The following is a 16,081-nucleotide window of genomic DNA, read 5'->3' as shown; positions in this document are numbered from 1 at the left end:
ATATTGAAACGAAGAAAGATTAGGTGTTAAATTACTATTAAGTAAATGCTTGCGATCGTGTTGATAGTAGTTTTTTTAAAACCAAATTATAAATATATTAAAATAACATCTTCTTATTTTTAAAATTAACCTATCAAAATAATTAAAAATTAAAATATTTCAAAAATATTTTCTAAACTAAAAAACAAACACTAAGCTTAAGTTTATCTCGTTTACAAGAAACGATAAATATAAAAATATAAAATAAATATATTTTTATATATTTTAAAACTAGAAATAAAAAGAAATACTCTATCTTTATTATTTTCATTTTTATTATCACACATAGCTAAATCTTATCTAAATATACAATTTATAATATTATTTTAAATTTTGATTTTTTTATTAATGTGGATAATCAGATCAGCTTGTACATATCTTAATTAATCTCACGGGTCTTAAAATTAACAACTATATAAGCTTCTAGTGACCATAAAAGTATTTGAACTCATAATTATTGAGAAGCAAACTCAAGACTTAACCAGATGAGTCATTTTTATTATCACACATAGCTAAATCTTATCTAAATATACAATTTGTAATATTATTATAAATTTTGATTTTTTTATTAATGTGGATAATCAGATCAGCTTGTACATATCTCAATTAATCTCACGGGTCCTAAAATTAACAACTATATAAGCTTCTAGTGACCATAAAAGTATTTGAACTCATAATTATTGAGAAGCAAACTCAAGACTTAACCAGATGAGTCATTTTTATTATCACACATAGCTAAATCTTATCTAAATATACAATTTGTAATATTATTTTAAATTTTGATTTATTAATGTGGATAATCAGATCAGCTTGTACATATCTCAATTAATCTCACGGGTCCTAAAATTAACAACTATATAAGCTTCTAGTGACCATAAAAGTATTTGAACTCATAATTATTGAGAAGCAAACTCAAGACTTAACCAGATGAGCTACCTCTTAATTTAAAAAAAAAGAAAAAAAAAGAGTGTAATTGCTTAGTATACTAGAGAATTTCAATCCTAAAATCTGGAAATAAATTATAAGAGGAGGATATTTTGGAGAATGAAAATAAGTTGAAACGGAAAGGTTGAGTTTGGGAATATATTAACCAAGGAACCAAGTAAAAGAGTGCGCGCACGTTACGGCAAGCGATGACTCGTTGGAGGGGCAAGTTTTTCCCTCTGTTTAAGACTCAGGAGGTAAGTTGGCAACGTGCGTGTACACTATGATTTTATTTTTTTTATTTTTATTCGATGATAATGTATTTGCAATTAAATTTATTTTCAAATAATTTTAAAAATACATCTTCACATGTATTTAATGTATTTAGAAGAATCTAATAAATGTTTATGAGTTTTAAATATTGATATCCAAAAACTAAAAAAGACAATAAATTATATTTCATACACAATGATAGATTACATTGAGTTTAATGAATTCATTTACTTAAATGAATTGTATAGTATTTTTGTAATATTTTTAAGTGTATATTTAGTATTGTGATAATTTTCTTGATTGTTTTTTGAAAAAATAAATTATATGTTGTAGTTTTTTTAATTAATATTTTAAGAGTTTTTTAGCTGTATTTATGTAAAATTATTATATATTTTAATTAACTAAACATTTTTAAATATATGGTCAAGAGAATACATAGAATATATTATACCGTATCATAAAAATAAATAAAACCTAAGATTGATGTTTTGTAATGTATTTTTTAATTAAAAATATATTAAAATAATATTTTTTATATCAGTATATAAAAAAGATATCAATATAAAAAATAGATTTAAACTTTTATTTGACATGAACAATAATTATCGTGAAATTAGCCAACTGAATTAAACTGTTAAACTCTCATTTTATATTATAATAATAAGATAATTCAATAAAAATTTAATTTAACTTTTCTAATAATAAAATTAAATAAAAAAAACAACAACAAACATTCCGTAAAACAAAAAGCACATGAGAAAGTAGTATGCATTACTACAGTATTTATGTTTGAGTGTGTTGTTAATTAATTAATAAATAAATAAAAATCACTGATAAATGTCACCTCTACGGTTTGACGAGGAGAGGTAAAAAAGGAGTTGCAGAGATGAGGGCAGAAATCACGAGAACGTGTTGGACTGGAGACTGGCTGGATCCAACCTTACTGAGCAATTATTGGATGGGCCATCATCGAGCATACTAGGTAGGTTCAACTAACTATCATTTTTATAATATTGATCGATCTGGTTTGCCTTGATTGCTGGGGGCGGCTTGATAATGATTAGTTTTTAAAATAATTTTTGTTAAAAATATATTAAAATAATAATTTTTTATTTTTTAAAATTTATTTTTAATATTAATATATCAAAATAATTTTAAAATTAAAAAAATAATTTTAAATAAAAAACAAAATTGCATTTTGACCGACCTTGGACCGCAAAAACATACAAGGGAGGTTGAACCATGATTTTTATAATGGAGGTTGATCTGATTGGTTTTTATTACGAGAGGAGTTTGAGAATGTGTTTATTTTTAAAATATATTTTTGTTAGAAATTAGTTAAAATATTATATATTTTTTTATTTTTTAAAATGTACTAAGTAAATTTAACTCTATCTCTAATTAAAAAATATATTTTTTAAAATATAGGCTATTTTTTAGAATGGATTCTATATTATAGGGTTATTCCCTTGTTTTCATTATTTTCATATGCTTAAAACACTACATAAGATAAATAAATTACTTGAATTGCTCCTAAACTATATATTACTATTTTGATAGTTTATTTTAACTATCAAAATTTTAAAATAACATAAAAACAAGTCAACAATAAATATAAAGTATTAAAATCTAAAAATAATTAAATTATATCAAAATTCATCAAATTATAAAATTGAATACTAAGATAGTTTTTAATGATTGTTTTGGTTATAGTCTTACATTATTCAATTGTATGATGTTAGGTGAAATTTGTGTGTAATTATTATTTTTTAAATTTATATATATTTATCCTAACTATCAATTACTAATTATTTGAAAGATAATTCAACTATTCCTAATTTTTACTTAAGCCCAGTTAAAAGTATTTACATGATTCAAAAATTAAAAAAATTAATTTCATTATAATCAACAAATTTATATAAAATCGTTTGAAAAATAAATATATTTATTTAATAAATATTTAAATCTCTTCATTTATAAAATAATTCTAAGCAATCTTTTAGAGATTAAAGAAAAATATTATAATTTAATTAAGTAATACAAGTGTTAAGAAACTAATTCCTTTAAATGCATTAGATCCATGTGAGGATGAGGGATAGATACCTCCTACATAGTATTAATGGGAGATAAATATCTTTTGCATAATATTAATAAAAAATAAATATTTCTTACATAATATTAATATTGAGAGAAATATAGTAGGTCTTTACGAGATTTTTATATATCTAGGGATGCAATGTGATGATCATTCTTGATTTTTAATATCATATATTAAAAAATATAAAAATAAGCAAATAAATTTTCTTCACCTAACATGGAGTTTACAAAAATTATCAATGTCATTAGTATTTGATCCTGAAATAATTTTAAACTCAAATGTCTTTTGAGAACGAGAAGATAATGCATTTCTTATTTTCATTTATTACAGTTTATATTCTCACTTTTCAGTCTATATTTAACTTAAAAAAATGAAAATACTCCTTTTTATTAGAAAGTTGAAGATCTAATTACCAAGATAAATTGAGTTGGAAGCTCAATTATGAGATCCAAAACCTAAATAATGATTTGTAATTTTTAAAAAAATTAAAATTCACACCTGATACAAAATCTTTATATTAAATGTTGATTATTTAGAATCCGAACAACTCTTTGATTTTAAATCAATTTTTGTTGTTATTTTTAAAATTATAAAGAAACCTACGTTTAGAATCCTAAGACATGTTGCAAATCATTTATTTTTGTGTATGTTTTTTGGATTTTAAATTAAATTAACATTAAAAATATCTTTATATACAAAGACTGTTAGGATACTGGCATGCAAATCCGACAAGATAAAAGACAAGGGATAGAATAAAATGAGAAATGAGACACACAAAATTTTACGTGGTTCACTCAATATGGCTACATCCACGGGCAAGTATAGAAGAATTTTACTAAGTAATGTGGGAATTACAACCTCTCTCTACTAATAGGAGAACAACTGAAATCTCTCTATTATTAGGAGAAAATACCTCACTTACTCTCTTACAAATACCTCATAATTTTGTGGAATTACTTTCCCTCTCTTACTCTCCTCTTCTTCTCTCTTGTGGTGCATATAAGACTTAGATGCATTGCCTATTTATAGGCAAGCATCCATGCCTTTGTCTTGCAAAAGACAAGAGGCAAGTGGCAAATGACAAGTGGCACCAATTGGGCTACAAGTGGCACCAAATTGGTGCCTATAATTATTGTCTAAGGTGTAAAGGATGGCTCCACCTACTCCCACCATTGTTGACTTAGGTGGTTGGCTTCACATTCTCCCATTTAAAGACTTTAATGATTTAATAAAGTCTTCACACATGATCATCTGTGATTCTTCTATCCTTTCTATACTTGTCATCTTCATGCTGCTTACGTTTCTATTAGGCCATAAGAGGATCTGCACTATACGTACTTGTCAGTGTTGACTGGTTTGGTCAAAACATCTACTAGGTTTTTCTTTATGTGAACCTTCTGAAAATCCACACTTCCATCTTCCACCACTTCGCGAACAAAGTGATACTGAACATCTATGTGTTTTGTTCTTGAATGAAACGCTGGATTTCTTGCAATATGCAAGGCATTCTGACTATCACAATACAAAAGAATCTTCTCTTGTTTATGCCCGAGCTCCTCTATAAGTTTCTTCATCTATATTGCTTCTTTACAAGCTTGTGTAGTTGCCATGTACTCAGCTTCTGTTGTGGATAAAGCTATAACATTCTGAAGTTTAGAGACCCAGCTCACAGCTCCTCTTGTAATTATAAACACATAGCCTGTAGTGGATTTTCTTTTCTCAAGGTCGCCAGCAAAATCTGAATCAACATAACCTCTGACAGTAAATTCTGATCCTCCATGACATAATGCGGCATCTGAGGTACCCTTGATGTATCTCAAGATCCTCTTAATAGTATTCCAATGCTCTCTACCAGGATTTGTCATGTATCGACTAACTACTCCCACTGCTTGTGCAATGTCTGGTCTTGTACATATCATGGCAAACATTCCCACTATTGATGCATACGGTACTCGAGACATCTCCATCCTCTCTGATTCATTGTTATAAGACATATTTGAGGATAATTTGAAGTTAATAGGAAGTGGGGTAGAAATTGGCTTACAATCTTGCATGTTGAAGCGTCGCAAGATTTTCTTCAAATAATTCTTCTGAGAAAGCCAAATCTTCCTTTTACTTCTGTCTCGGTGAATTTGCATCCCTAGAATCTTATTTGCTGGTCTCAAGTCTTTCATATCAAACTCCCTAGCCAATTGTGCCTTCAATTCTTGGACTCGATCTTTGTTGGGGCCTATTACCAACATGTCATCCAAGTACAACAACAGAATGATGAAATCATCATCTTCTTCAAACCTCTTGTAATATGTACAATGGTCTAAACTGAGTCTGTTGTACCCAAGGCTAATTATAAAGGAATCAAATCTCTTGTACCAACACCTCGGCGCCTGTTTGAGACCGTTTAGAGATTTGTTTAACCTGTAAACCAAGTTCTCCTTACCTGTTTCAGCAAAACCCTCTGGTTAGAGCATATAAATTTCTTCTTCAAGTTCTCCACGAAGAAATGCAGTTTTCATATCTAACTGCTCTAAGTGAAGATCAAATATAGCACACATCGCCAAGACTACTTTGATTGTAGTAAGGCATACTACCGGGGAAAATATTTCATTGAAGTCTATTCCTTCTTTCTGAGCATATCCTTTCACCACCAATCTTGCACGATACCGCTCCACTTGATCATTGCCATTACGCTTTATCTTGCAAACCCATTTGTTGCCAATGGCATTTCTTCCTTGTGATAGCGGAACAAGATTCCAAGTGTTATTCTTGTGTAAAGCTTTAATCTCCTCTTACATTGTTGTCATCCACATAGATACATCTGTGCTTTTGATAGCCTCATGGAAAGTTAATGGCTCTTCATCCTCTGTTAGAAGACAGTATGCAATGTTGCTCTTAGTAACATATTCTGAGTGCCAAGTCGGTGGTCTTCTTTCACAAGTTGACCGTCGAACTTTAGGAGTTACAAACTCTATTTGTTCTTATTCTTCATACTTTGGTGCAGCTTCAGAAGAAGTATGATTCTGATTATTTTCCATCTAGACTACTGTAGTCTCCTTTAAAACGCTATTATGTTCTTTCATTTGCATTTTATCTTTTGCAAATATGACATCTCTGCTGATGACTACCTTGTGGGCAGTGAGATCCCACAAGCGATACCCCTTCACTCAATCAGCATATCCCAAGAATACACATTTTCTGGATTTTGAATCCAGCTTGCTGACTTCTTGAGTATTGTAGATCACGTACACAGGACTTCCAAATATATGCAATCGAGAATAATCAGTTGTCTTTCCAGTCCACATCTCCATCGGTGTCTTCAGCTCAATTGCAGTTGATGGAGATCAATTTATCACCTAACAGGTGGTATTAACTGCTTCTGCCCTGAATAATCATTATTTTCATATGCTTAAGACACTACATAAGATAAATAAATTACTTGAATTGCTCCTAAACTATATATTACTATTTTGATAGTTTATTTTAACTATCAAAATTTTAAAATAACATAAAAACAAGTCAACAATAAATATAAAGTATTAAAATCTAAAAATAATTAATTTATATACATTTATCCTAACTATCAATTACTAATTATTTGAAAGATAATTCAACTATTCCTAATTTTTAATTAAGTCCAATTAAAAATATTTATATGATTCAAAAATTAAACAAATTAATTTCATTATAATCAACAAATTTATATAAAATCATTTTAAAAATAAATATATTTATTTAAGTAACAACAGATTTGTCACAAATATCAAATTTCAATGTAAAATTGTTCTCTCTGTTTTCATTGATTTCTGACATAAGAATTTAGTCCTCTAAATACATGTAATAATCCCTAATTTACTGTCTCTAATCTCTGATTTGTAGTCTATAATAAATACAATAAATACAAGATATTCTGTTACAATTTGGTTGCCATATATTGTTGATATTCTTGCCATAATATACACTGACATCCCCCTTCAAATTGATGTTGGCCGATCAAGAAGCATCAATTTGTCAATCATGAGTTGATGTCGAGGCCGAGACAAGGCCTTCGTAAAGACATCGGCTGTCTGATGCTCGGTGAAAATATGAGGTAGTGTAAGAATATTATGATCAAGAGCTTCACGAATGTAGTGACAATCACTTCAATATGTTTGGTGCGTTCATGAAACACAGGATTAGTAGCAATCTGAATAGCACTTGTGTTATCAGCATGAAGAGGTGTAGGAGTGTGCTGAGGAAAACCAAGTTCACGTAGCAAACCCTAGAGCCACACAATTTCAGAACATGCAGAGGACATAGCTCGATACTCAGATTCTGTGGAAGATTTTGAGATTCGGTCTAGCTTTTTGCTTTTCCATGAAATTAAAGCATTTCCAAGAAACATACACCACCCAGTAACAGACCGACGTGTATCCATGCACCCTGCCCAATCTGCATCACTATAACCTGTTAATTGTAATGAATTATCAGCAGGAAAAATAATCCTCGCCCAGATGTGCCTTTAAGATAGCGAAGAATTCTTCGGAGAGCAGCTAAATGAGGTTGACGATGAGCCTGTAAAAACTGACTGACTTGTTGTACTGCAAAAGAAATATCTGGCCGAGTAATGGTTAGATAACTGCCCACCAATTGCCTGTATATGGAGGGATCAGGTAACAGCTCACCATCATTCTGACAAAGTTTTAAATTAATCTCGAGAGGTGTAAAAACGCTATTCCCTAATTCAAGACTGCCCAAGAGAAGAATCTCTTGGGTGTATTTGTGCTGATGTAGAGAAATCCCATTGGACATAGAGTGCACCTGTAGACCAAGGAAATAGTGAAGGTGTCTTAGATCCTTCATATGAAATTCACTGTTAAGAGAACGTTGTAAATCCTCAATGAGTAGAATGTCAGATCCTGTAATGATAATATCATCCACATATACCAGAAGAGCAACAATACCAGTAGTAGTTTGCTGAAGAAACAGAAAGGAATCATATTGGCTCTAAATAAATTTAAGTTTCAGAAGAGTAGTGCGAAATTTTTCAAACCATGCCCGTGGTGCCTGTTTTAAACCATACAGGGACCGTTTCAACCAGCAGACTTTATCAGATGGGTGAGTAAACATACTAGGAGGAGGAGTCATATAAATATTCTCTTTCAAGTCTCCATGTAAAAATGCATTTTTTACATCCATTTGACAAAGTGGTCATCTCTTGGAAGCAGCAATTACCATAATGGTTTGTATGGTAGTCATTTTAGTCACAGGTGCAAATGTCTCCTCATAATTAATACCATATGCCTAACAATTTCCAAGAGCCACCAATCGTGCTTTATATCGTTCCACTGATCCATCAGGTTGAAATTTAATAGTGTATACCCATTTGCAGCCAATAGGTTTAATTCCGGTAGGACAAGAAACAATATCCCATATGTGATTATCCTGAAGAGCTTGAATTTCCTCTTTCATGGCCTGTTGCCAACAGTCTTGGGTAGAAGCCTGGGCATAAGTCTTAGGCACAAAAGTACTATCAATAGTAGTTGCTGAGTATCCATACCTGTTTGGGGCACGTGAAACTCGAGTTGATAGTCTTAGTTGAGGGGAATGATCAGATGTTGGTTCCGTGTCCGGAAGGGGCAAAGTGGATGGTGGATGACATCTTTGATATACAATTCCTAGCTTAAAACGTTCAAAGATATAAGATGGACTGTCATCATCAAATATGGGAAGCTGGATAGGAGTGGATTCTGTAGAGGGATAAGAAGGGAAAAAATTCTGATTTTCAAAGAAAATCACATTTCGAGAGATACGAATTTTATGAGCATTTGCATCATAACACACAAACCCTTTATGAGAATTACTGTATCCTAGTAAAGCACAACGAGCAGCTTGGGCTGAAAGTTTATTACGTTCAGTAAATGGTAAGTGAACAAAACAAACACACCCAAAAACATGGAGAGAATCATACTCAGGAATAACACCAAATAAAATAGAGTATGGAGATGCAAAGTTTAGAACTTGAGAAGGCAAACGATTAATTAGATGAACGGCTGTTGACAGAACTTCTACCCAAAATCGAGTAGGTACCAAAGAATCAATTAATAAGGTGCGAACAACATCTAAAAGATGATGATTCTTACGCTCAGCAACTCCATTTTGTTAAGGAGTGTAAGGACAAGCTTTTTGAGAGAGAATCCCTTTGTTTTTGAGATATTCCTGAAATTCTTTGGACACATATTCCCCCCCCCCGGAGTCAAAACGAAGTATTTTAATATGAGCAGAAAATTGATTTTCAACAAATACAACGAAAGCCTGAAATGTTAAGAATACATCAGCCTTAGATCGGAGAAAATATATCCAAGTGAAACGACTGAAATCATCAATAAACGTGACAAAATATTTATACTGAGCATGAGAGATAACAGGGCTTACGCCCCATACATCAGTATGAATAATTTCAAAACATTTAGAGCACGACTACCATGTAAAGGAAATGATAATGCTTTACTTTTACCCAATTTACAAGAACTACAATCCAAAAATTCTGTTGAAAAGAATTTTTATTCCTCAAATATCCATGTTTCATAAGATGAGTCAATACATTAGAATTGGGATGCCCCAATTTCTTATGCCAAAAATAAGGATTTTTTATGACAGTAGAATAAGCACAAGAATTAATACTAGGAATAGAAAATTGTATTGGAAATAAACATCCCACTTTAGGCCCCTTCGCGATCACCTTCCCCGACACTTGATACTACACACAACAACCATGACGATCAAAGTGAATTTCACAGTCATTTTCTACCATTTGACCAACAGAGAGTAAACTTGTGGATAATTTTGGTGACACAAAAATATTTTTGAAATAAGACCCCGAATTACCAATCGACAAAGTCGGCAGATTATCACCATTTGCTACCTGTATATGCTGATTACCCATGTATTTTCGCACATTATACAACCCATTTTCACTGTTGGTCATGTGATTCGACGCTGCCGAATCCATTAACCATTGTTTATTATGTGCCGAATCCAAGGGAAAGTTAAGTTTATGTTTCTTACCAGAAATCCCAAGTGCAGAGAAGGCAGATATTATCATCTGCTGCACCATCTCGGGAGTGAGAGTGCTCGACGAAGAGCTCACCGACAATGAAGATTTTGGTGTCGATGGTGAGGACACGGCTGCAGCAGCCATAGAAGCAGCCCCCAATTTCGTTTGCACAGTAAACCCTTGTCGATTCTGTGGTCGCAGACGACATTCCTTGATTACATGCCCCTCTTTCTTACAATAATTACAAAATTTCTTGCTGCAATTTCTAGCAATGTGCCCTAATTCTTTGCAATTAAAACATTGCACACTCATACCCCTCTGTCGTCCCCTTCCTTGAGCCCTGTAAGCCACATTCATCTCTATGACAGTGTCCTGGGTCAACTCGTGTTAAGTGGCGAGTCGTTGTTCTTCCCGTAACAGTTCCCCCAAACATTCATCCAAAGTGGGTACTGGACTTCGGTTGATCAAGCTAGCTCTCACGACCTCAAATTCTGGCCGGAGCTTCATCAAGAATTGGTCCCTCTGGCTCTTGGCATAAACAAGGTATAATGCTTCTAAACTCTCCTTCGGTATTTTAGAGTAAATTATGCCAGTATATTCACTCCATAGGTTTAGAAATCCAGCATAGAATTGTTCAATTGAGAGATTACTTTGTTTGTAATTGGCAATACCCATTTCGACTTGAAATTTTTGAGCCGAATTGTTCTGGGAATAGATGCGTCTGAAGTAGTCCCAAATCTCCTTCCCTGTGCCAAACAATCGAAGATTGTTGATCATATAGGGTTCAACAGACCCCAGTATCCAAGAGATAATTTTCGCATCCTTGGTAGTCCATACACTCAGTTCCTGTAGATCGGTTGGTGCTGGTGAAGATCCATCGAGATGCCCCCATAATTTCTTCCCTTTAACAAACATACGAAACTGAAACTCCCAACTAGCATAGTTTTTGCCATTGAATCGAGTAAGAAAAGCCTCTCCAGACATCCTAGGAACCCAAAAATAAATTACCAAATGCTAACGAATTCAGTCTGTAGATTGAAGAGAAGAACAAAGATCTAGATCAGAATAATTGGCTATGATACCATGTCACAAATATCAAATTTTAATATAAAATTGTTCTCTCTGTTTTCATTGATTTCTGACAGAAGAATTCAGTCCTCTAAATACATGTAATAATCTCTAATTTATTGTCTCTAATCCCTAATTTGTAGTCTATAATAAATACAATAAATATAAGATATTCTGTTATAATTTGATTGCCATATATTGTTGATATTCTTGCCATAATATACACTGACAAGATTTACGTGCCATTCAAATTATTTGCAGGACCAAGAATTGCTACGATCACCACTTTTATCTTCGCCTCTTGGCATCGATGAAGATGTGTGCTATCCAATTTTCTTCGCTTGATTGAGTGCCAACTAAGCCATTCTTCTTATGATTGCCCTCATCCACTCCAGGCCTGCCTTTTGAAATAGAAGCACGAGAACCATCAGAGATCTTGCAGCCTGGTTGCAAAGTTAGCTCCTCCATCCATGTTACCTTGCTAGCTTCTGGCATCGATGCAGATGATTTATCTGAACTTTTAACAATTCTCACCATCATTCCCTCGTTCTTATGGATTCCTTGGTGTCCTGGCTGTGCAAAATCACGATTCAGTGCCAGCTCCTTCTGATATTCATTTAGATATTAACAAAATCAGAATAACAAACTAGTAATATTTCAGTTATAACAGTGATTTGGGCATTATTAAAATCATAATGACAAATCTATAATCTTTTTCACATTTTTGTCTGACCGAGTCGGGTTCAAAATGTAGCAGTAGAGTGAGATGAATTATGAAACAGTAATGAATGAAAATATGATATGCATAAGTGTTTCCGCCTTCAAAAGACATGAGATTTTTAATGGTTTTTCCAGTATATTATCGGCATTGATTTTCACAGAGTAGCCCTAGAACCAGCCTACTAGAGCCCCAGGATCAGCCAGGCTGAATTTGGACAAAATCTAGCTCGTTTTGGCAATATTTTTTGAAGGATTATTTCTTTACGCATAATTCCTTATTGAAAATGATTCTTTCTAATGAATAATGTTTATCTGGTTGAATTATCTACAATTTGCTATTTTTATACTGAGTGAAGAGTTCTGGTATATCTTTCTATATGAAGTAGAGGTTTTTTGCAACAAGTAATTCCTTCTTTGGATGAATTCTCTACAACAAACCAGTTTCTTGCTTGAAAAAATTCTCCATGTCAGCAACAAAATACGAAAAGAATTCTCTGCTAACGTAAGATTCTGCAACTCTAATTCCACAGTACTGTATGGATGAATACTATTCAGTATTCAGGATTATGAATAAACACAAGCAGCAGATTCCTTGAGCATTCCTCCATCTGATCTCATCTCAAAAACTGGGAAATCATTATATGATCTTCCTTCTCCATGGCCACCGTACTTGTTCAGTATGTCTCCCCTCTTCAAGTCTGAAAAGTTCTCGGGTTTCTTGTAAATCGGATTCCTAATGTGAGGATAGCCTGTGAAAAGATAGTTTGATGGATCAAAAACCGGGGACTCGGCCTTCTGTGACACACAACGAGTGTTGCTTTGGAATTGGTAATTCTCTGATGGTTTGAAAAGAGGTGTTTCTTTCCTTGACAAGCTATTAGCCCTCAAACAGTTCTCCATCACCTTGATTTCCTCTTTGAATCTTTGTTTCATTTCTTTTACCCGATTTCGAAGCAATCTTGTGCGATTTGCAGATTTCAATTCCTCGACAACTTTCGATGCATGTGATTTGCTCAAATTGTTGGAAAATGCATATGGAATTCTGTTGCACACAATGCAGAATTTCTTGCTTCTCTCCAAGTTGAAGTCTCTTCTCTTTATATTATCTGAGAGATATGAATAAGCCTGCAAGAAAAAGCGTATTCTTTTTCTGAGGATGCTGAAAGGAACATACAGGCATACATATATACAGAGAGACACACAAACATTGAAATTTATTTTAAAAAAAAAAACAGAACTGTTCCATGAAATTTTATGTTGATTCTTAATTACTAAAAGAATGATGAAGGGTGTTGTGATTTTTTTTGAAAAAGTTCATCAATCTTGCCCCATATTCCTCCAATCGGCCAGTTTATGACTTCCACGAATGTCATGGCCGCAATCAGGGATATTCAAATGCCATTGCTGCCATTGCGGCAAGAACATTCAAGGCAGCCATGGATTCTGGAAAACGGAACAAGACTGATGGAAAGCTATCCCAGAAAGAAATGAAGCAAAGTGAAGTAACAAAGCTTGGTGTATTAAAGGTGGAAGAAAAAGGAGAGAACTATCAAAAGATGGAAAAACTAACAAGAAGAAAACAAAGTTTGGTGAATTTTTCTTTTTACAGGGGAAACCAGCCAGGGCCCCTTTCTGTCACCCAAACTCTGCCATGGCTTTATGGCTATGTCACACAGGGCAACTCTCATAGTACAGAACCATTACTACTCATCAAATATTGCATTTCATCCTCATGAGCATTTATTTTACAGGCTGCTAGCTTTGATGTGATTACTGGTGCGAGTTTATCTACTCTAACAGTAGAATCTAATGGTAGTTATCTAAATTTTGGTTTGAAATTAAATAACCAAGTTCAGTCAGTGTCTACAGATGGTCCCAAAATGCAAATGACTTTGTGTCATCTATCCATATTCTATATTTCTTAAATTCAATTTGATTCAAATGACTATCTCCATCATTAATCCATAAGAATTATCTAATATCTATCTCATCTGATTGATTACATAAACCAATTTAAGCAATAAATCTTCATTGAAATAGTAGTAATCCATGTAACTATACATGCCAGGTTCTACCCGTATCAATAAATAAGAAGAGAATAGTCTATCTAACCTCCAAGACAAGCTTGAAGGCAACGTCAGCTTTAGGATGGTTGTTCTTGTCTGGGTGAAGTTGCAAAGCTGCCGCAAGAAATTAACAATCCTCACCACAAACGGAAGGAAAAGCACATCAACATTTTATATATATAAACAAAAACACACAACAACATCAACAAAACGTACTTACCAAGTTTATGATACCTCTTCTTTATAACTTCTAAGCCTGCATTTTCATCTACCTGCGAACAAGTCCAAGAACACATTGAATTAAATTGAAATAAAACATAAAGAAACCTTGAGAAGTAATCAAGATCAAGAAGATTAACACATTACGTACTCCCAGAATGCGATACCAATCAATAAAATGCGATTCTACAGGATCACAGCTGCTACTATGATGCCTGTGAACACAGGAAACCAATAGGGCTGACAGAGAACAAATCTCAAACACTAACTGGGATTTCTTGGTTTCTAATTCTAGTCCCATTTTAGAGAGAAGAGGGGAAAAAATGAAGAATGGAACTGTTATATATACTCCTATTGTTGCTAAATGTGTATTGTATTAATGTTGGTGTACGTTTCGTTGGTCTTTAAGGAGAGGGAGTGATTGCAATGGTGGAGCAGTTAAGAAAAGAGAGCAAAGTTTGCGGGAGAGATTTTTCAAAGTGGATCGGTTGGTGGGAAGAGAAGAGATGGAGAGGTTAACGTTAATGTTTGACAAGGTTAATATTTGGATTAACCATAAGATATGAGCTTAATTATCAGTTTTTAAGTTTGTTTTTTACATATTACCGGATCAAGTTTTAAAAACTTTAGGGTTACTCGAGACTTATATGATCGTTAACTTTAGGACCCGTAGAATTAATCAAAATACAAGTAAACTGGCTCGGACATTCACATTAATAAAAAAAAAAAAAGTTAATGTATGGATTTTGGCTCCAATATCCATCCCTCAATCCCTATTAGTTGGGTTGATTTCAATTTTAAAATCAAATCTAGAGGTTGGATTTTGAGAGCTTAGAGGCCATTCTTTAATCTTCTTCACGAGAAATTAAGAGAGCAGCCATTGTCATGTGTCAGCTCACCTGTATTCAAAAATAATGTTATGTGCCTTGAAATACTTGTTTCGAATCAGTTAGTATATCAATTGAGATCACGTCCATTGATCTTTAATGATATTTTCATGCATTAAATGGAATTTAATAAGTTCTACCAAGTGTTCATCTTAAAATTTGAATATAAAAGGTTAGGAAACTGAGTAAATCTCACTATCCACTAGACCGATCCCTTGAATTTATGGTAGATACTCAGTTATGGGGATATTTAAAGCATTTTTTCTATATATATATATAAAAAAAAAAAAAACATTTACTGAAGAAAATTGGAGCAAGCCTAAAAGGAAAGAAAAAATAAATTCTCAATTACCAAGAAATTGGATTTTGAAAAAGGAAAAGAAATGAGATTCAATCATATGCCTAAGAATCTAGAAAGCAAGAGGAAGGAGACAACCACAAAATGCTATACTCCTGGAGTCAAACAAAACATTTTTCAGTCAAATAGCATCTATCGTGCCATGAAATAATATTGGGAATCACAGATCCATTGGTAAGGGCGTAGGGTTCAGTAGAAAATATATGTTCTATGGAGCTGTGGCATTTCTCGATGTTAATTTTAAAAAAAAAAACATAATAATATATATTATTGGCATTGATTTTCACTGGACATAGAACTACAAGGAGTAGTAGTGTGTAGGGAGGGAGCTAGTAACATTTTTGGCAACCATGCTCTGTATCTTGATAGCTTTTATAATTACAGTTCAAGAAAAACAAT

At 32.9% G+C, this 16,081-nt stretch overlaps 1 protein-coding gene across 1 annotated transcript; it reads right to left on the bottom strand.

Annotated features, from left to right (window-relative positions):
* Nucleotides 1–12,631: 12,631 nt before the first annotated feature.
* Nucleotides 12,632–15,005, bottom strand: LOC7496506 (dnaJ-related protein rsp1). The gene is made up of 4 exons (XM_024610361.2): nt 14,589–15,005; nt 14,439–14,490; nt 14,265–14,332; nt 12,632–13,277 (listed from the first exon to the last, which is right to left on the bottom strand). Exons 1-4 carry the CDS (start codon nt 14,736–14,738, stop codon nt 12,717–12,719), a joined length of 831 nt encoding a protein of 276 aa, XP_024466129.1. The 5' UTR covers nt 14,739–15,005; the 3' UTR covers nt 12,632–12,716.
* Between the last annotated feature and the right edge of the window lie 1,076 nt (nt 15,006–16,081).

Source organism: Populus trichocarpa, chromosome 10 (assembly GCF_000002775.5).
Source record: "Populus trichocarpa isolate Nisqually-1 chromosome 10, P.trichocarpa_v4.1, whole genome shotgun sequence".
Classification (NCBI taxonomy): domain Eukaryota; kingdom Viridiplantae; phylum Streptophyta; class Magnoliopsida; order Malpighiales; family Salicaceae; genus Populus; species Populus trichocarpa.
Note: the sequence above shows the minus strand (reverse complement) of the source record. Positions and strands in the feature narration are given on the sequence as shown.

What these genes read in the sequence shown, in the direction of transcription:
- LOC7496506 (XM_024610361.2), bottom strand. Translation starts at nt 14,738, where the DNA reads ATGGGACTAGAATTAGAAACCAAGAAATCCCAGTTAGTGTTTGAGATT. An exon ending in ATTGGTATCGCATTCTGGGA is followed by an intron (nt 14,491 to 14,588) that starts GTACGTAATGTG and finishes ACTTGTTCGCAG; the next exon opens with GTAGATGAAAATGCAGGCTT. An exon ending in CCTTCAAGCTTGTCTTGGAG is followed by an intron (nt 13,278 to 14,264) that starts GTTAGATAGACT and finishes TTTTTCTTGCAG; the next exon opens with GCTTATTCATATCTCTCAGA.